This window comes from Lygodium microphyllum, chromosome 23 (assembly GCF_053477565.2).
Source record: "Lygodium microphyllum isolate KBCC chromosome 23, Lygodium_microphyllum_v1.1.10, whole genome shotgun sequence".
Classification (NCBI taxonomy): domain Eukaryota; kingdom Viridiplantae; phylum Streptophyta; class Polypodiopsida; order Schizaeales; family Lygodiaceae; genus Lygodium; species Lygodium microphyllum.
Genome location: NC_141157.1, coordinates 72,849,570 through 72,871,993, shown reverse-complemented (window position 1 = coordinate 72,871,993; position 22,424 = coordinate 72,849,570). Strand labels below are relative to the sequence as shown.

The 22,424-nt window shown below is 45.1% G+C and overlaps 1 protein-coding gene across 5 annotated transcripts in view; it reads right to left on the bottom strand.

Moving 5' to 3' along the window:
• LOC148016329 (SNF2 domain-containing protein / helicase domain-containing protein / HNH endonuclease domain-containing protein) overlaps positions 1 to 22,424 on the bottom strand; it is a 184,994-nt gene that overhangs the window by 75,857 nt on the left and 86,713 nt on the right. For all 5 annotated transcript variants that reach the window (XR_015688020.1, XR_015688021.1, XR_015688022.1 and 2 more), the window contains exons 9-11: positions 21,109 to 21,340; positions 20,145 to 20,344; positions 19,956 to 20,057 (exon numbers count right to left, since the gene is read on the bottom strand). Coding sequence is in view for 1 of the 5 variants with exons in the window: in XM_087663656.1 (XP_087519782.1) it covers positions 19,956 to 20,057; positions 20,145 to 20,344; positions 21,109 to 21,340 (534 nt within the window). In the remaining 4 variants the exon portion in view is untranslated. The remainder of the gene's footprint in view (positions 1 to 19,955; positions 20,058 to 20,144; positions 20,345 to 21,108; positions 21,341 to 22,424) is intronic.

The following is a 22,424-nucleotide window of genomic DNA, read 5'->3' as shown; positions in this document are numbered from 1 at the left end:
CAAGGCAAAGCACAGAAAACACTTGGACATTGTATTCAATGAACTGCGTGAGCATAGACTGGCTATTAATGACAAGAAAAATAAATTCTTCTTGCATGAAATCCACTTTTTGGGGCATATTGTATTGGCTGATGGTATTCGCATGGACCTTGCAAAAGTTGAAGCAATACGATCATGGCCACCTTTGAGAAATGTGCATGAGATCTGCAGCTTCTTGGGTTTATGTTCTTACTATAGGAAGTATGTACGTGGGTTTGCTGAAATTGCATCTGCATTGTATGTCTTGCAGAAGAAGGATGTGCCATTTAAACGGACAGCAATGGAAATTTCAGCATTTGAAAAGTTGAAGGAAAAGGTGACTTCAGATTCTCTGCTTGTGTTGCTTGATCTAAGGAAGTCATTCATAGCTCAATTTGATATATGTGGTAACAGCATTGGGACTGTTCTTATGCAGGACGGCCGAGTTGAAGGCTTATGAGAGCCAAATTCTCCACGTTGCTGACTTCGGATTCTCTGCTTGTGTTGCTTGATCTAAGGAAGTCATTCATAGCTCAATCTGATATATGTGGTAACAGCATTGGGACTGTTCTTATGCAGGACGGCCGAGTTGAAGGCTTATGAGAGCCAAATTCTCCACGTTGCAGAAAAGAATTTGCAGGTCTATGAAAAAGAGCTTTTGGCTGCAATTCATGCACTATCTACATGGAAACATTATTTGTTGGGGGCTGATTTTACAGTGTAGACAGACCATCAAACTTTGAGGTACTTTCTGACGCAAACAAAGTTGTTAGAGGACTATATGAGATGGGCAAATTTTCTCTCTATGTTATATTTTCAGATAGTACATATTGATGGTAAAAAGAATGTTATGGCCGATGCACTGTCACATAAGCCACAGATTTCAGCTATCAGTATGGTTTATCACACTGAGTTGGATGCCATGAAAGAGCAATATGTTGCTGATTCGGGCTTTGCTAATGTTTATGATCATCTTTGCAATGGCCAAAGGCATGAAAACTTTGCGCTAAGAGATGGATTTCTAATGATGCATGGACGAATATGTGTCACAAAGCAGTTAAGGCCTAGAGTTATCACTGAAAGTTATGTTCCTCCGTATGCAAGACATAGAGATATTGATTCCACGGTCAAGGCAGTGGAGCATTTGTTTTATTGGCCAGCTTTGAGGCATGATGTAGAGCAGTTTGTTAAGATATGCATTGTATGCCAGAAGGTAAAGCATGATAGGCAAAAGATGTTGGATTTATTGCAGCCCTTGCCTATTCCAGATAGGCCTTGGCAAAGCATTGCAATGGACTTTATTTTTTAGCTTCCTAACATACCTACAGGGAATGATAGGATATGGACTATCATTTGCAGGTTTAGCAAACAAGCCCATTTTATTCCAATGAGGAAGAAAATAAAGGCCGATCATATGGCACGATTGTTTTTGCAACACATCTAGTGTTGTTGAGCACTGTTTGCACCTTGGGAAGCGTGCATTAAAAGACAGTTTTTGACAGAGTACGCCCTTGCACATTAATTGCAGAAGTGATTGCTCATTTGTATTTGGAAATTTGTCATCATGGCAAATCAAGGAGATGATGTATTTATATATGTATCCAAGGAAGACAGATTGGACGGAAACAATTACTCGCTATGGTCATTCATGATGAAGAATGTATTAGTGGCCAAGAATTTATGGGATTATGTCAGTGGAGAGGAAACTCGACCGGGAGTTTTAGCTCCCGTTACTCCTCCTCCCCATGGCGCACGTGGATAACGGGGACCTCAGCCCGCTCCACCTCAGCCACTTCCTCCAAGAACTGCAGCTCAAAAAGCTTGGGATACACGTGATGCACAGGCCTTGTCGCTGATTGCTCTGGCAGTTCAGCGGTCCATCATCCCTCACATTCGTTCAGCATCTTCTTCACGAGATGCATAGTTGACTTTGGAGCATATATTTGCAGGAAAGAATGAGACTCGGATCTCTTTCTTGAAGAAAGAGTTGGAGACTTTGAAGATCAATGAGGGTGATTCTATGCAGGATCACTTGAATAAGATTCAGGACTTGAGGGAGCAGCTCATGAATGTAGATGAGTATTTTTCGGATGCACAGTTGATATCCACCACCTTGAATTCCTTACCTCCTTCGTACTTGTCTTTTCGTACTGCATTGAACCTCACCATGAGGATTGCTGAGCACCCACTCACTTTTATTCAGCTGGTTAGCTTGTTTCTAGAGGAGGAGCAAACAAGGAAAAATAGTGCTGTGGATGCTATAGTCTCTGAGCAAGCTTTTGTGGCAAGACAGAAAGGCAAAAACAACAAGGTGCAAAATGCTCGACAGAGTTTTGGCACTTCGGGCACATCGCAGAATCAGACACAAGGGGGGACGCAAGCTAAAAAGGGAAAATGTCATTATTGTAAGAAGCCATGCCACTATATCACTGAGTGCAGAAAGCGCATTGCCAAAGAGAGGAAGAAGGAGTCACAAATGTCTGTTTCTACCACTCCTTCCACTGCTAGTGAGTCCGCGTCCTTTGTTGTGGACAAGGAATATTGTTTTTACTCTTGCAGTTATGGCATCTCTTGGGCCGATAGAGCACTTAGCTCTACAGAGGATGCTGACACTTGGTTCTTTGACAGTGGTGCTTCTAGACATATTACATCTCGCAGAGATTTGTTTGCTTCAGTTAGTGCACCTCCCGTTGGAAAATCTGTACAGTGTGCCAATAATACATCATACCTTGTTCGTGGTATTGGGGAGATTCAGCTCAGCCATTGATGGCTCTATTCTCCGCCTGCAGGATGCTTTGTTTGTACCTGGAATCAAGAAGAATTTGCTTTCTATTTCTTCTTTGGCATGTTGTGGTTTGCATGTCACATTTGATGATGACCGTTGCATGGTTAGAGATAAAGAACGCATGACTTTGGTCTTGACAGGATCTTTGTGTCATGGTTTATATGAGTTGGATGCTCTTTCAGTAGATCAGTCAGTATATTTGACATCCACTCTTACTCCTGCTATGATACAGGCGCAGTTATGGCATGCTCATTTGGGGCATGTAAACTTTGGCAGTTTGATGCTTTTGCAGCGTACTCAGATGCTGGATGGCTTACCTCTCTTGGAGAGACCTCCTAAGCACTTATGCGAGGGATGCATTTTGGGGAAAATGCATCCTTTCTCATTTCCCCGTGATGTTGCTTTCAGAGCAACAACCAGATTGCAGTTGGTGCATTCAGATGTTTGTGGGCCTATGCAAACAATGTCATTGGGCGGTTGTTACTATTTTGTGACATTCATTGATGACTTTGCACGTTTTTGCTGGGTCTACTGTTTGAAAAAGAAGTCAGAAGTGTATGATGCATTTTTGGCTTTCAGTGCACTTGTTGAAAATCAATCTGGATGCAAAATTAAGACTCTCCGTTCGGACCGAGGGGGGGAATACATGTCCTCTATGCTGAATTCTTTTTTGAAGCAGAAAGGCATAGTCCATCAGTATACTACTGCCTATACTCCACAGCAGAATGGGGTAGCAGAGAGGAAGAATCGGTCACTCATGGAGATGGCCAGATATATGCTGAAGGCAAAGAGCTTGCCTCATAGTTTTTGGATGGAAGCAGTCATGTGTGCTTGCCATATTTTGAACAGATGCCCTACGAAAGCCTTGAAGACCATCACACCTTTTGAGGCTTGGAACAGCCGTAAACCTTCTATTGGTCACTTTCGTACCTTTGGGTGTCTTGCCTATGCCCATATTCCACAGGTACTTAGAAAAAAGTTGGACAACAAGGCTGTTAAGTGCATTTTTATGGGGTATTGCAATGAGAGCAAAGGCTACAGACCCTATGATCCCATTACAAGGAAGGTTTTTGTCAGCAGGGATGTTGTGTTTGATGAAAAATCAGAATTATCCTTGGCTGGTTTGGACACATATCAAGCTGCTTGTGATGTTTTTGAAGGGCTGCTGCCCATTACTTTTGGTGATTCAGCAGAAAATGAACCTAATGTTTAGCCAGCTGCTCCTATGGAAAGTGCAGAAATTCAGCCATTGGCTGATAGGAATATTCAGCATAATGCTGAAATTGAAATTCAGCAAGAGCTTGCACACAGTCAGGAAGCTAGACAGTTACCTAGATGGTATTTGCAGACTATGCAAGATAGTCCTTTGAATGCACCCATGGCTGGTCGTACTAGAAGGCAAACTCGTTTGCATGATTCAGCACATACCATGGAGTTTGTTATGGAGGCAAGTACTTTTGATAATGAAGAGCCTGAATGTTATGAGAATGCACAACACAGTGTGCATTGGATGGCAGCAATGCAAGCTGAATTGGATTCTATTACTAAGAATCAAACTTGGGATTTGGTGTCCTTGCCATTTGGGAAGAAAGCCATTGGAACGAAATGGGTCTACAAACTGAAAAGGAAAGCAGATGGATCCATTGATAAATACAAGGCACGGCTTGTAGCTAAAGGCTACTCACAGAAAAAGGGCATTGATTATGAGGAGACATTTGCTCCTACTTCCCGTATGACAACCATCAGGTCTATGATTGCTTTGGCTGCACATTATGGTTGGACATAGCATCAGCTAAATATCAAGACTGCATTTTTACATGGAGAACTTCAGGAGGAAGTTTATGTACAGCAGCCCATTGGTTTTGCAGTTGAAGGCTCAGAACATTTGGTATGCAAGCTCAAAAAGGCACTATATGGTTTGAAACAAGCTCCTACAGCTTGGTATGCAAAAATAGATGCCTTCTTGCTTGGTCAGGGGTTTCTAAACAGCTCATCTGAGTCTACCCTTTACGTATGTAAAGAAGGGGAATCTATGTTGATTATATGTCTTTATGTTGATGACCTTTTGCTCACTGAAACACATGCTGATCAGATTTCAGCATTCAAACAAAATTTGCAGCAAACTTTTGACATGTTTGACTTGGGAGTTTTGCATTACTACTTGGGCATCCAGTTCATACATGATGCTCGAGGTATTGGGCTATCACAATCAAGGTATATTGGGCAGCTTCTTGAGAAGTTTGGCTTACAGGATTGCAAGCCAGTTTGTACTCCCATGGAACCTAGACTGAAACTCTCATTACATGATGACAGTGATTTGTTTGATATACATACATATGCTCCTGCAGTTGGATGTCTTATCTATCTATGCAACACTAGGCCGGACATACAGTTTGCAGTTTCAGCTTTGAGCAAGTATATGCATCCGCCACGTATGTCACATTGGCAAGCTATCAAGCGTGTTTTACGTTACTTGCAGGGTACTTGATCTCTTGGGTTGCTTTATGCCCAGGGGGAACCACTGCAGTTACATGCTTACAGTGATTCTGATTGGGCTGGTGATTATGATACATGTCACTCCGCTAGTGGCAATTGTTTCTTTCTTGGCTCTTCTTGCATTTCTTGGCTTAGCAAGAAACAATCCATTGTTGCCACATCGTCATGTGAAGCTGAATACAAGGCAGCTTTCACTACCACAGTTGAATGCGTATGGCTTAGATGCTTGCTAGCTGATCTGGATGTATCTGTTACGGAGCCTACTCCTTTGTTCACTAACAGTCAGAGTGCCATTGCAGTAGCATGAAACCCAGTGTTTCATGCCCGCACGAAACACATTGAGATCCATTATCACTTTGTCAGAGAGAGGCTACATGAAGGTGATATCAGCCTTGTCTATTGTCCTACCACCAGTAATGTGGCACACATCTTCACCAAAGCTCTTTCTCGTGACAAATTTGAAGCATTTCGCGATGCTTTAAATTTGATATCCTTTGGTGGCGGATGATCCTTGTACTCTTGATCACTCTTCACTCCAAGGGGGTTTGTTGGGTATTTGACTCACGCCTCACTTATGCCTACGCTCATATGGGAGTGTCGGTGATCAGTAGGACACTGGGGCACTTTTTACTCTCGGTAGGAGAGGTTTTTTCCCCCAGACTTATAGTCTTATTTTCGTATGTGCTTATGTGCTTATGTTACACACTTATGGGCACTTACTGTGTTCGGGTGTGAACACCCCCTACAACCCTAAGGTTTAAGGGTTGTACTTTGTACTTTCATTCCACACTCTTTCAGTCTATTCTCTTGGGTGTCTTGCTTCACTCTGTCTCTCACTCTCACACTGTCTACTGAACTCACAGCTGCACCTCAATCCTTCCATCTCACATACAACCCCTACTAGCCATAGCACTTCTACATCATAAGTCATTTCCACAACTATGAATCTACTTGATACATCTATCTTAATCACTACTCGCTGAAATTTCTCTCGGAAAACAAAGAGCTCACCGGAATGGGTTCTCCCTGCATCTTTATGACTCTTATGCTTCGTCACATACAAAACATTCTAGGAATTAGAGTGCAAGATTTGCCACATAACATGTTGTTTGCTATGCGAATAGATACCCCAAACCCTCCGTGTAGCGATTTTCATGATGAAAAGGGAGATCAAGGGTGGGGTTGCAGCTGCCTCATTGCAGCTTTATTTGACAAAATAGTAAGAACATCCTCAACCAAAAAACTTGCCAACAAAGCAAAGGCATTTGTCCCATTATCATGAGCTTTAGAAGTTGCAGGCTGAACCACATTTGTAGTACGATAGTGCGGGTATCTATGGTACCATGGAGTAAGAGTAATGACTTTACCACAGTTAACAAAGGCCAGATGCTTAGGGGGAGCAAGTAATGGCTCCTGTCAAGCCTTAGGATTAAAGATTGCCTTAGTGCTCAAAGGTGTAACACTAGCACCTTGGGACAGAGACTTGTCCTTGTGATGCACAAGAGATTCTATGTATCCTCCAAGAATCCAATGTTCTCAACATCATTTGACTTTTTGCCCTTTTTTGACCGCTCCTCTTGCTAGCCAGGGGCACCATTATTGGGAGATGAAAGCACTTATTTGCCTTTGCCCAAATTTGCTCTTGCAAGCTGGACATTTATATGCATATGCCAGGAAAAAGCATCCTGTTGTACGGTAGAAATATCATTTGCTTGTCTCGTCTCTTTTTTCTTTCAGTACATTGTGCCAAAAAGTGAGCTAATCGTTCAGAATTAAAGCAATGTCTCGCAAAGGCTCCCCATTTGAGACAGAAGTGCAAGATATGCATACCAAGGGGATTCACACATAGCCAAGTGGGACACTTGTGGGAGGTATCCTAGAGCATGCATATTCTGTTTCTATTGATGACTGGAGTACTCAGGGTACCAATAATACATGGCTGGGTAACCCTCAGCTTCCACCCAAACCACACATTCTTGCTTAGAGTTTTGTGAAGTCCGCCCTAGAAGAAAAAGCACATCACACTGATGAGGGAATCAGAGCAAGACCTCATAGAACCCTAGTGAGCCCACAAAAATGTCCTTCACACAGTCCTCTTGCACAACACTCCTCAGCCATGAGCATACAAACACATTATAGGAATTCAAGTAGTAAAGAACGAGATGATAGCTTTTCATGAAAGAAGGAAAACGAGCACAACACCTTTGTATCCACAATGGTAATGATGGCATCAATCTCTTCAAAGTCATGGAACTTATTCTAATTATGTTGTGCATACTCCCCAAGCAACGTGTTGGAAAATTCCAAAAGATGCTCCCAATCCAAGTCTTGGGAATCATCTGACTGCCCTATTGCTTGAGCATAGAACAAAGTGTGACACATCTCCGAAGCACAAGGCAATGTTTGCAATTCCCCACAAAAATGTCCTCTACACAATCCTCTTGCACAACCCTTATCAACCACGAGCATACAAAACACATTATAGGAATTCAGGTAGTAAAGAACAAGATGACAATTTTTTCATGAAAGAAGGAAAATGAGGACAACACCTTCTTTGTATCCACAGTAGTAACGATGACATCACTCTCTTTAAAGTCATGGCACTTATTCTGATTACGTTGTACATACTCCCCAAGCATTGTGTTGGCAAATTCCAAAAAATGCTCCCAATCCAAGTCCTGGGAGTCATCTGACTACCCTGCTACTTGAGCATAGAACAAAGTGTGATCCATCTCCAAAGCACAAGACAATGTTTGCGATTCCCTGCAAGGCAATGTATTTGTCCCTCCCACAAGAGATGCCTCAACAAACTTGGAGTGCTTGACAATGGGCTCAACATGTTCCATATCAGAATTCAGGACCATTTCATCCTCATCCATATCCAGCTCCAAGGCATCTACCACTGCATCGTTGAAAGTGTTATTCAGCTCAGCCATAGGGGGGATCAGACATCCCATTCTCAATCCAGCCTGACTCCACATTGTGTCGCACAGCCCTGTTGCTGAGGATGACATCTCTGTCTAGGTGCAGGTATGCCAGTTGCTCAATTGCAGCTACTGTTAGGGACAGCAGCTCTCTGCAGTGTTGCACCTAATGATGCACGCTCCTGTCCACTTGCTGTGCTGATAGCCTAGCTGCCCTGAACTGAACCCTATGAAGGTCATGAGCTGGTAGTGTTGCACCTCATGATGCATGCTCCTGTCCACTTACTGTGCTGATAGCCTAGCTGCCATGAACTGAACCCTATAAAGGTGGTGAGCTGGTCTGCCCTGGACTGCACCCCTGTCACAGGTTGTCACCTGTATTGCCCTTGGCCTGCACCCTGTTACAGGTCCTGACCTATGCCTGTAGCATGCTGCTGCCCTGGCCTGTGGCCCTGGGCTGTAGCACGCTTCTTTGCTCTAACCAAGACACCGTCTGCCCTGCCAGGATCTGTCTACCTTGCCTGCAACAGCTGTGTCTGCCCTGCCCTGTCAAGTTCTGCGTCTACCCTGCCTGGAATAGCTGCGCCTGTCTGTGGTGAAATCTGCCCTGCGTGAGGAACCCACCATTCTGTGGCTGCACCCGCCTGAACAGCTGCCCGCCTGTTTGAGACAGTGCCCTACCTTGTCTGTGGCAGGTAATGCACGTTGGATGTGAACATCCTCCCTCTGGTGCATAGATCAAGCAAATCTGCAGATGAAACAGGGCTACTGGTTGTGCTTAGCTCTTGGTTGTGCTATCAATCATGCTAGAGCAGGGTCTCTCTGTGGTCAAGCCTGAAGTCAGTGTCTATGTGAGAGGTCTGTTCATTGAGGCAGCAAGATTCTCTCTCTCTCTCTCTCTCTCTCTCTCGTGAAGATAATTGAATTTAGTAAATATTTACATCAGACCATCAGGTCAACATTCTCTCTGTATCTCTTACATTCTATTACATCAGACCATCAGGTCAACATACTCAGTCTCTCTCACACTCTCTCTGTAGAATTTTACATGAGGCATGCAGGCTCGCAGAACAACCTATTACATAACCAATTCTAATAAATCACACAAAAGGAACAGCTGGAGTAGAGCGAACAATCGCCAGCCAAGGAGCAACAATATCCGGAAGGACCAGGTCAGCTGAAATCATAGAAGTGATTTTCCATAACACCAATCCACGCACACGGGCCACATGCCCATGGATGCCTGATGCCGAATCAAAAATAAAGGCATTGCAAATACGTCATATATGCCACAGGGCTGTCCATCTAAGGAAATGGAATAGGCAGGAACAATCTGAAGGCAAAGAGGGCATAGAGGACATATTTACCATAATGCACAAACGAATTGGTATGCAGTGCTGGGTCACCGAGAACCACACACGGGAAATGAAATTCCAGATCTATCGCGCAACAAGGCAAGAGACAAAGAGGTGAAGCAATGTCTCATCGCACGTAGTACAGAAAACACAGCGCCCTGCAGAGATCTTCTGGGCACTAAGCATTCTCCCGTTGGAAGACCCCCAATGAGCAGCCTCCACATGAACACTTTACCCTGATAAAGAACCGTAGACTTCCAAAGTACAGAAAACACAACGCCCTGCAGAGATCTTTTGGGCACGGAGCATTCTCCCGTTGGAAGACCCCCAATGAGCAGCCTCCACATGAACACTTTACCTTGATACAGAACCGTAGACTTCCAAAGCTGGATAAATCTTTCCCGCCACTTCTTTTTGCTATCCCTGAGATGCCAGAACTTATTAACCTTCCCCGTGGCCCATCTCTTAGCTTCCACCATCTGATGATATATCTAATTAGCTGACCATTTCTGAAAGTCATCAAGAAGCACAAATTTCTAGTCATGCCATGGATGCAATGGTTGTAACGTAGGCAAAAGAGAGAACCTCTGAAGACAGTCTTTAATTGACGACCAAATGTCCTTGTATCCACAAGGCACCCTAAAGTACTGACGAATACACCTAAAAGAATAAAGGCGGGGCTGCCCAAGAAAAACACCATCACAGACTTTCTTCAACCCTAACCTAGCCATCAAACTTGTTTCGCTACAAATCTTTCTGTGGCCAATCCAACAACCTTGAGGAAGCCAGTATTTCTCCTTGCAACAAATTTTCCTCCTTACGAATATCCGGAGGACACCAGACTGCAAAATGAAGCATCTCCTGCAGGAAGCAATTAAATGAGAAAGGAGAAAAGACTGGGAGACCTTTATAGGTCTCGTAGAATTAAGCGCATGCCACCAAGAAGCATGAATACCCGTGCTTCCATGAGAGATGCCAGTCTTTTCTATGAAGAATTTGGCAATATCTGACCAAGGATGACAGTAAATACATAGACTCTGCAAAAGGGATAGCCTCAAAGCGGCCATATGCAAATTAACATCCAACAAAGCTGCACCTCCCATCCTTTTCGAACTGGTCACATGCTGCTAGGAGATCCATACCTGTCCCAAATGATTGCCTTTCTTTTTCCACAGCATAAATCTGATAGGCTGGACCAAATCCAAATGGGACTTCTTAGTCCAAGGCAGCAATGGATGAAAGAACAAAATTATATTGATCCTAATGCATTGAGCCACTTTTAGCCTAACATGTAGAGGCCAACTTTGAGATTTCCAATACATGAACCTCTCATGAATTCGGGATGCCATCCAATCCAGCAAGGCACGCGGAGCAACCTCCACACCAATAGGATATCCCAAGTGTCTGGTTATATTGCCCCTTGGAATCACAATTCCATTCCATCCCAAGGACTGCAGATCATTCTCGGTACAAGAGAGAAGGGTGGATTTCAGAGTATTAATGTGAAGACCCGATGCGAAAGCAAAAAGTTTCCAGGCCACCATTGCCCGATTGACATTAATACGATCCACCTTGAGGAACATAAAAGAATCATCTGCCAAAGATTGGGCCACCAGCTGATCACCGCCAGGAAGAGATAAGCAAACTATCTCACCTTGAGCTAGCAACTTGTCTAATAATGAGAGCATCGGGTAAGTTACCAAAGCAAACAGCAAGGGGCTGAGTGGACAGACTTGCCAAAAAGACCAAGATAAGGCAATTTCCTCCATAATCCCTCCATTAAGAGCAATATGGGCAACAGCACCCTGACTGATGGTATCAACTAGAGAAATCATACGGGGCCCAAAACCCATTGTAGAAATTAATTGCCGCATAAATGACCAACTAGCATGATCAAATGCCTTCTCAATATCCAGCTGAAGCATAACAACTTGCTGGCTAGAAGCTTTGGCATAATTGATTCCCAGTTGGACATTCAAAATATTGTCCATTATATTCCAACCTTTAATGAAACCGTATTAACGTGGATGAATGAGGTGCGGAAATACTTTTGGCAATCTGTTGGCAATAATCTTAGAGAAGATTTTATATAATGATCCCATAACTAAAATGGGTCTCCATTGTTTCAAAGAGGTCGGAGAGGGAACCTTGGGCAACAACTTGATGACTGCAATCTTCTGAGGGCATCATACGGAAGTTCCACACCTGCTGACACAATCGAGTTAATGGGTCCTTAAGCACTTGCACATTGGCTGAAAACAGCTCATTAGGAAGCCCATCCCAGCTTGGACTTTTCCTTCGAGGCAAGTGAGACAACACTTCTTCCACTTCCTCTTCAGAAATATCGGCCTCCATTAAATTCACCCATTCTGGTTTGACTTGATTACTAACTAGGTCACAAATGTATGTTCGAGCAAAGAAAACAGCATCTAAAAGAATCACAAGGCCCTATAAACATCAACAGTCATCCGAATAATGGAGGCAGGATCACTCACCATATCATTTTGCCCATCCTTTAAGCGCAAAATATTTTCCCAAGCATATTTCTGATGCAGACAAGCAAAAAATTGATGAGTTTGAAAGTTGTTATCATGTAAATCTTCGGCTCTTTGTATTTTGCATATTCCTCTTCCTGAAGAGATTGGACCCTGCCTTTCAACCATTCAATGCAAGTGAGCAAGTCGTCATCAGAATCCCCAGTTTGACACAGAGACAAGGAATGAGCTAATAAAGCTTGAGCATGTTGCAATTCAGCTTGAAACGAGGAAGCATGCTGAATACCATATTGTCGGAATAACGCTTGCGCATTATCCCTAAAAACCGCCCATGCTTCCATCCCTCTAGATAGAACCTTCAAGCTAAAAGAAGCTATCAGGTCCTGAACACCTTCCAAAAACTGATTTTGCTGCAAAAAAGATTGATTAAACCAAAGAGGCAAATGGGCAAGGAGAGCCTTGAATGCATGAACACGTCTATGGCTCATTTCTAGGACCAAAGGGTAATGATCTGACAGAACATGTTGTCTTTCCACCCACATATCAATGACTGCAGGAAGAAAGGAGTCACTTTGGCAGATGTAGATCCTATCTAGTCTGGCCCAAGTATTTGGATGCTGAAAAGAGCGATAAGTATATCCGGCTTGTGATGGATACATCTAGGACCACATGTCCTGTTTCAAAGATGCCGCTACAAGAGCATCCCAAGCCTGTCGCTCAAGACCATCCATAACCGAATGCGGAGAGGTCGCCTGATCTACAGAAACACAAGCATTAAAATCACCCATAACAAAGCATTGACAAGCCAAGGCAAGGTAGTGCAGGTCATCCCAAAGCTGACGACGATCCCTTGCATTGGAAGTTCTCTCCCTCTCTCTCTCTCTCTCTCTCTCTCTCTCTCTCTCTCTCTCTCTCTCTCTCTCTCTCTCTCTCTCTCTCTCTCTCTTTTTCGTAAAAGGTAATTGTATTAATTACGGAAAAAAGTACAAGATTAAATGATTATATGAGTACAAGAGACACGAGGGCCCTAGGCCAACGTGTGGGAAATCCCCGGACTAATACACTAAAAAGGTTACACCAATCATGGCAAGGACCCAGAGGCAATTGCCAAATGCCAGGAATGCAAATCCTCCCGAGGGAGCAAGTCAGAGTGCCTGATGAGATCTAGCTGCCAATGCAAGAGCCCTTTAAGCCTTGCAATATGTCGCGGTACATTAGAGGCCGAATCAAAGAGAAAAGCATTGCGGGTGGTCCAAATGTGCCAGCATCCCCAGTATCTGAAAAAGTGAAATAAGATCTTCATATGTAACGGTGGCGGTGTGGGATACTTTGGGCGCACAAAAACCCAATCGAAAGGAGTCAGTGAGGACCCCACCACTGCGCGCCAGATTTGCGACAAGAGTGACCAGATATTCTTGGCAAGCGGGCAAGAAAGAGAACGATGTCGGGCCGATTCCGCCGTAGTGGTACAGAAGAAACAATTGCCATTGGAGATTCGACGCTTGGAAAGGGCCGAGGCAACAGGAAGACCACCAATCATTACCCGCCAAAGAAAGACCTTGCATTTGAAAGGTGCCTTATTCCGCCATCCCTCCATCAGCGTTGCCTGCCACCATGACAGTGATTTCCGCAGGCCCCAAACAGGATTAGCTTTCACACCCAGCCATTGGTGATCTTTAATGAGAAGATGATACACCTGATTAGTAGAGGCCTTTTCCAGACTCAACCGGTCTGCAAGGTCCCAGTCCTGCCAAGGGCGATCCATAGCCAGGGCAGGAAAGGGTTGCCTACCCTGAAGTTCCGACGAAAGCTTCCCCCATAAATCACGGTATCCGCGCGGGATCCTGAAAAGTCTCCTAGCAGTCCGAAACGATGCGAGGACATTGCGAGTAGCAAGGGTAGCATCCGCAATCGAAGTCACACCCAAACGGGCCATGCGGTTAAATCTTGGTCTGAGGTGATGTTTATCTTCCCATGAAAGTAATCTGGATACTGCCAATAATTCCAGCTCAAAGGAATTAGTCCGCAAGCGGTCCCCTGCAGGATGCCAACGGGCCTTTTGGAGCACCACTTTCCAAGAGCCGACCAAGTGCAGTAACAAAGAGGAAGAGGGACTGGAAAATCGAGAGTCAGCATTAAGGACATGCCACCAGGAGGCCCGAAGCCGTGTGTTACCCTGGCGGAGCCCGCTGTCCTCAAGAAAATAACGGGCTATGATGGTCCACGGGTGATGATCCACACACATGGCACGAAAAAGAGACCAACGAAGAGCCAGCATATGAGTTTCCGCATCCAAAATAGCTCCACCACCCATGCGCTTAGGGGTACATGCATGTGACCATGAAATCCAGGAAATGCCTGCCTGCAGTGAATCTTTCTTCCATAGCATGAAACGAATGGGATGAGTGAGAGCCTTCAAAGTAGTAGGCATCCATGGCAGTAATGGCAAAAAATACGTTAGCATTGGTAGCATAATTGTCTGAGCCACTTTGAGGCGGACATGGAACAGCCAGGCTTGCGACTTCCAATACATAAACTTCGCGGCCAGTTTTTGTGAAATCCACTCCAGCAAGTCCTTTGGCCGTACATCCACCCCCAATGGGTATCCAAGATGCCGGACAATGGAGCCACGGGAAACCACCTGGCCCTGCCAGCCTAATGACTGTAAATCAGGCTCCGTGCAACTGAGAATGGCTGACTTAAAGGCATTGATGCGAAGACCAGAGGCTTGACCAAAGAGCGTCCAAACATCTAATGCCTTGCGAATGTTGTCCCTGTCCGCCTGCAAAATCATAAAGGAGTCATCAGCCAAAGATTGGCTAATGAAGTGCTGCCCCAAAGGAAGAGCCAACCCTGCCAGCTAAGCAGAAGCCGCCATGGAGGATAACATTGAAAGGACCGGGTGAGTCGCCAGGGCAAAGAAGAGAGGACTCAAAGGGCAACCCTGTCGGACCGAGCGTGCAAGGACAAATGGCTCGGTAACCCCACCATTAAGCATAACTCTTGAAGAAGCCGCAGTACTAATGGTGTAGATCAATCGGGACATCCGGATACCAAAGCCCATAGCAGACATGAGATCTGCAATGAAAGACCAGTCCACACAATCAAACGCCTTTTCCAGGTCCAATTGAATCAAGACCACTTGCTGATTGGAGTGCCGCGCATAGTCAATAGCCATTTGCACATTTAAGATATTATGCAAAATGTTGCGGCCCTTAATGAAACCATATTGGAGAGGGTGCACAATAGCTGGAAGGTGCTTGTGAAGCCGATTTGCCAGCACTTTGGAGAAGATTTTATACATCGCGCCCATCAACGAAATTGGTCTCCAATGTTGCAGCTTTGACGGCGAAGGGACCTTTGGAATCAGTTTGATAAGGCCTTCTTTCCATGAAGAAGGCATGACCCCTGTTTCCCAAACCTGCTGAAACATGACCACCAATGACTTTACCAACTGCATGGCCGAGTGCTCAAAAAATTCATTAGTGAGACCATCCCAACCAGGACTTTTATCCTTAGGCAGGTGCAACAAAACATCCATAACCTCCTCTTCGCAAATATCCGCCTCCAAAGTGGCTTGCATATCAAATGGAACCTGCTGGCGGACCAGATGATAGAAGACCGAGCGGGCATGCGTAACCTGGCTAGAAGGCAAGGGAGAAGAACCAAAAAGATCCATAAAATAATTTCTGCACATATTGATAATGGTCTGCGGATCAGTGACCATGCGACCTTCCAAATCCTGGAGTCGAGTCATATTTTCGCGAGCCGGAGAAGCATGCAAGGCGCGAAAGAACTTATGAGACTGGTAGGCACTATCTTGCAATGTGTCAGTCAAGTTATGCAGCTTGGCCTGCTGATAAGATTTCAAGCTAAATACTTGAATAAGATGGGCCAAACGCCGCTCCAGTGACAGCAGAAAATCATCATCTGGGGAGTCCAGGAGCAAGGAACGGACCAAGGCCAATAAGTCCTCTGCTGCATGGCGACGTCGGTGACAAAGAGAGGCATAATGAATCCCATACTGCCGAGCAACCCGCTGCACATTAGAGAGCAGGCGTGCAAATGAAGCCAAGCCCTCAGAGGCGAAGTCCAATAAGAACCTCTCAATCAATTGCTGCATATAGCCCTGAAAAATTGGATACTTCAAATAAGAGGAGTTGAAGCGTAAAGGGAGCCTATCCAACAACTGCATAAAAGGTGCAATAGATTGTGCCCGCATCTCAAGCTGGAGGGGGAAATGGTCCGACAACGCATATTGCTGCAAGACCTTCATCTCCAGTATCTCAGGAAGAAAATCATCCCCCTGCATGATATACATTCTGTCCAACCGCGACCAAGTGGTTGCATGTTGTGCGGAATGAAAAGTAAAACCTGAAACAGAAGGGTGAAGCCACGACCAAAGATCTTGCTTAAGTACGTGCAAAGCAAAGGAGTTCCACACCTGGCTTTCCGGCGTATCCATTACCGAATGCCCTGAAGTGGACTGAGAAGAGTCAACACACATTGAAATCTCCCATCAAAAATCCCCTGCGGCCAAGTGACATGGAGCCGTGCAAAGTCGACCATTGATCCCGTCGAGATGCGGGATCATTCGGAGCATAGAGTCCCAGCAACCATAAAATCTCTCCTTCAAATAAGACTTCGATTACCAGAAAGCGGCCCTGCACATCATTTTTAACAAGAACAGGCTGGTATTTCTCATGGACAATCATCAGCACGCCCGAATAGTGCGTAGCATGTGTCCCTGCATAAAACAAACGGAATCCATGACAATCCACAACTTTTCCTGCTTCACCGTGACTTTTGTGCTCCATTGCACACAATGCATCCCACTGGTTCTCATGCAGGACAGTCCACATGGTATGTTGCTTATGGCGAGAGCAAATGCCTCGCACATTCCACGTGGCTATCTTCATATATTTTCAAAAAAGGAAGTCAGGAACGAGGCGCCTGTTGCCTCGATTGCACCTTTCCCGCGAGAGCATCCAGGACACCCTCATCCAGAAAATCAGCCAATACTGCAAACGAATTCGGGCGACCTGCTTTAGAGGTAGAAGGAAAATCCACTGCCTTGGAAGTGGGGCGGGGATAACGCCGATCCCAAGGTGTAATCACATTACCTCTTGCATCAAACGCCAGCTTAGCAGGTGGGCCCTTGGAGCCATCGGAATAGACTTTCCTTGAAGACGGAGTACGGGGGGCAGACGGGGCCATAGTACGCGCAGCCTGCTGTGAGGTGACCATGTCTTTCCTGCGCGTATACGTGCGCACGGAATCCTGGGAAGCATTAGGCCCAGGATCCGCCAGGCCTGCATCCAACTTTTTACCTTCTTTTTTTCGTGCCTCAATCCAATCAGTGCTAGGGGAATCCAAAACCCGGACCTGTTGTTTGCCTTTATCCATGACAGTAGGTGGCTGAAGGGTCTCCTGTGTCATCCTTGGGCAGCACAACCTGCGCCTCCTCAGAAGACGGTTGCCGTTCCGGGCATTCGGCCATAAAATGCCCTAATTTACCACATGAAAAGCAGTGTCCGGCAAAGTTGCCCCATTTCAGGCGAAAATGCAAAGGATGCATGCCAGAACAATTGAGGCGAAGCCACGCAGGCCTTTTCCTGGCCGTATCCCATAACATGCATAAACGGTTTCGGTTCATAGCCCTGAGGCTTGGGGGAACCAGCACTGTTCCCACAACCGCCATCGCATCCTTCAACAATGGCCAATAGACCACTGAACAATTTTCCACTTCCACCCACACCGGGCATTCTCGTTGAAGCAGACGCTGGAAGTCAGCCATAGGGCGCCATGGTACAACATGGACCAAGCGGCGATCAAAGAATAGTGGCAACCTGGACAGGAGCTCAGCTCGAATAGTATCCTGCGACGGAGCATCGCACACCATATCTTCCATGGGAGGAGCAACATGACCCGTATCTGAAACGTGTTGTTGCTCAGGGCATTCAGCCATAAAGTGTCCCAACTGTCCACAGGAAAAGCAATGGCCGGCAAAATTGCCCCATTTCAAACGAAAGTGTAGCAGATGCATGCCAGAGCAATTGAGGCGTAACCAAGCAGGCCGTTTCCTTGCAGTATCCCATGACATGCACAAGCGGTTGCGATTCACAGCCCTGAGACTGGGAGGGACCAGAACCGTGCCCACAGCGGCCATAGCATCCTTCAATAGCGGCCAATAAACAGCCGGACAATTTTCCACTTCTACCCACACAGGGCATTCACGTTGCAGGAGGCGCTGGAAATCTGCCATCGGGCGCCATGGAACCACATGAACCAACCGACGATCAAAAAACAACGGCAGTTTAGACAGGAGAGCAGCATGGTGCGTCTCGGTTTTCAAGAGGACCTCAAAAAAACCTCGGGATCCAACAAAAATCTCCTCAACACATTCCCCTTGTAGCAGACTCTGCAGCCATTGGCGAATACGGGAAAGCAGCGGGATTCGACCAGTGAAGAAGAGTATCACCGCGCGATCATAAAATACCGAAAAGGAGCGTAGGACAGTTTTTGGGTCGACGGTTGCTTCCAGAACATCGTCTGGAGCAAAGTCAGAGAAGGCTTCCTGATTATGTTGAACATATTCACCAAGCAGAGTGTTGGCAAATTCCAACAGATGCTCCCAGTCCATCTCCTAAGAGTCCACAGAATCCGAAGTAACCTGCGCATAGGAACGATCCGGAGTAACACCTATCTCTTCCGGTGCATGCTTGGTACGTTTACCCGCAGGCTGGATGTCAGGACCCGGGGGCAATTCTTCAGTGCACGGAACCATATCCTCCGGTTCCTCAACATCAGAGTCCGGGCCAAGTGCTGCCACCGTTTGGTCTATGAAATCCAGATCCAAACCAGCCATCGTGTATGACGAGTTGATCTCAAAGAAGGGCTGACCGACAGTGCAAAGCGGGACCGCTCACTCTCTCTCCCTTCTGCCTCTCTCTCTCTCTGTGAACAAAGCCGGGGGCACGCTATCCCGGACGCTGCCTCTCTGACGATGGTCAGGTTCAGGTTTTTACAGGAGCTGGGCGCCTCTGCACAAAAGGAGGAACGCATGCAGGCGGAGCCTCGAACGGCAGCACAGGTGAGGTAAACGGGGCGGCTGCAGACGTTTCAGCGGGACAGGCAGTAGACAGGGCGGTGACTGGCCGGAGCGGACAGCGTCTGACAGGCGATGACGGCTTTTAACAGGCAAGGGCGGATAGGTCTGGCGGGCTATGGCGTCTGACAGGCGAGGGCTGATCTGGTAGCGAACAGGACGACGTGCAGGTCTTGGTAGGCGAACAGGACGACGTGCAGGTCCCGCGGCGGGTCGGACAGGTCAGATGGGCGGTGCCGCAACGGGTCAGGTCGGGGCGAGAGGGCGCAGGCGAGACGGAGCGAGGGGGCGCAGGTAAGGGCGACGGCTGGGGGCGCGGGTCGCAGGTCGCGCAGGCAACGGCTGGGGGCGCAGGTCGCAGGTCGCGCAGGCAGCGACAACGGATCACGCACAAACGGGGCTTCGTCAGGGCTCCTGTTGGGAGGGCAAAGCGGCGGCGCGTTAGGTCAGGACAGCGGCAGCACGACGCGCAGGCAACGAGCGTGTCTCCATCGCGCCCGTCTCTCTCTCTCTCTCTCTCTCTCTCTCTCTCTCTCTCTCACATGAAAGCATCACCTGGAACTCACATATGCTTTTACATTTTCTCAAAGAAAAGTCAAGATCATTACACCTTCCTCAATGTTTATACAATAAATTCTTCCAGTAACATGGACCTAACATCAGTGGACTAGCAAGATATTTAAGCCAAAAATCTGGCTTCAAGATTTTACATAAGCCCAGCATTAGAGAATCTATTTAGGATAGTGAATATGTTACACATTACACATATACAACCTCTTTCTTAGAGCGAAAGGATTGAACAGCAAGTTGTCTGTCACATGCTGCCGTCGATCCATCAACACGTACATAGTCAACCCCCTTTTCATGGACCATTTCCTGTGATTGATGGGGTATATTGTCATTTTCTTAACAAGTGTAGGTTTTAACTTCCATTTTAAGATATCCAGCATGAACAAAGTTTACCTGAATAGAATCAAGAACCTTAAGATGGTGTGCAAAAATTATCATTTTTTGAGAATCATCATTCGTAATTGGATCGTTCCCATCAGCACTAGAAAATAAGGGATGGTTCTGCAACCATTCACGAAATGCTCTTATTTTTGCTATTCCAACTTCTTGATAGGATAGTGTCGAAGGGGAAATGTTATTTTTTCTGTTTGCTTCTGAAAGAGAAGAAAACTAGCTGTTAATCACCCATAGAATGAAGATCAACCTTCACTCTGAGGATTAATGATATCAAATACAAAAAGCAGAAGAGTGGTTGCCTTCATGCTTTACAGGTTGCAGTTAGAACACTGTTCATGTCAGAGCTACCCTCATTACTGTACTTGCTTTCCACCCATGCCTCTGGCCCAAAACCAACATTGTACAGCTAAAAGCTCCAAATCAAATTGGCTAATCAAAGTTTGGTCATGCAATAATTTTCTACAATAGAACATCATGTCACATGATGAAGTGTCATGTTTGTTTCATTACAATGATTCTGCGTCATTTCAGCAACTACAACTAACATGCATGAGTAAAGATCATAGTCAAAAGCCTTGCAAATGATATAAACACAGATCCACAAAGCACCAATATAGACTGTAAAGGTAGAAAGACACTTGGCTGTTTTATATAGTACAGAAAAGAAGTGACTGAGGTCCAGAAAGACTTGATTTTAAATTTTCTTGACCTCTGAATTCAAAAATGGGTTTGACAAGAAAAGCTACATGCCTAACCATTTGAAATATGATGGCCATATGTGTTTTAAACATCGCGATACTTTTATGTTGTCGCTCACTCCATGAACTTAGCAATTCATTACTTACATGATGCTTCCAAATTAAAGACATGTATTTGGCATTCAATGGCTTATCTTAAGAGGGATTCAGTGCATTCACTGATGTACACCATAGTGAAGGATACAATAAAGTCATACTTATACCATGATTATCGGCGCAATCATTTGTATCAAATGATTCTCCTTCATCCCTCTCACAATCACAACACCCCTGAGAAGAAAATCCACACTCGCAAACGCTTGAGTTTCTGGAGTCATTTGTATTCACAGCTAGTCTTCTAGCTTCTATAAGATCCATGTTTTCCAAACTCAATCTAATCACTTGTCGTCTCTTTGGAGGAAGTTGTCCCAAAACATCTTCCTTCAACCGTCTTACCTAAAAACAATAAGATAAAGCTGAAGTTATCAAAATGCTAGAGCACAATAAGAAAAAGAAAAGAACGTCAAAACATCTTCCTTCAAGCATGTCACCAAAATACAAGAAGAAATTTAGAGGTTACTAAAACATTCAGAAAACAATGAGATGCAGTTCAAGGAAGAATTTTAAATGCCTTAAGGAGACTTCGGATTATCATTTAGCTTTAGCATGTCTAAAACACAACACCATACAGTTAGAACAAAAAAATGTCAAAATACCATCCTTCAACCATCTTACCTAAGTACAAGATCATTCTAAACTCACTTTATTTGGCAAGGGTGAATAGAGTTCTTGAGCGAAAAAAGTAAGAAGTGTGTGCATTGTTACTCTTTTCAACTGGCCTAAATTTGGTCAAATGATCTTTGGATAGATTTATGGAGAACTTAGAAAATCAACAAAACCAATAAATCTAGGTGATTTTGAAAATTTTCAGATTTTATCATATAAGCAAGCTGCTATTACCCTCTGTGCAAGGTTAGTACCTAGGGAATACAATAGCCTAGTTGAGAGTGTGAGGAAAGGTATATATCTTGGCTCTTTCTCTTCAACAAGTAACAAGATCCAAGACAATGGAAGGTGGAGAAAAGAGAATTACAATACCAAGAAAAGGGGTATTACCACATTAGTAGTGGATTGCTACCATTATGGTTTGGTTTATATGGACCACGACCTATAGTCATACCATTGATCTACAAGGTATTGGTACAACAGAAAGTTTGTTGGATTTGACAAAGTTTATTCAAATGCTTTACGAGAGATGATAAAGATTGAAGGGAAACTTTGAACCATTGAGAAGAGATGGAGACACTTCTATGTGCTTGCCCAATCCTTACAAAGACTACCTATGGATTGCTGGAAAGGCCTACAAGACGTAGAGTAGAGCCCTCAAGTTTTAATTGGACAAAAACAAACCACCTCATCACAAAGATGATACTTTGATGCTATGCAAAGATTACAAGATCGTGCACAAGATGTAAACATGCACACCTGCATATATTTAAATTTCGTTATAAATTAATAGAAAGGAAAGAGGAAAGGTGAG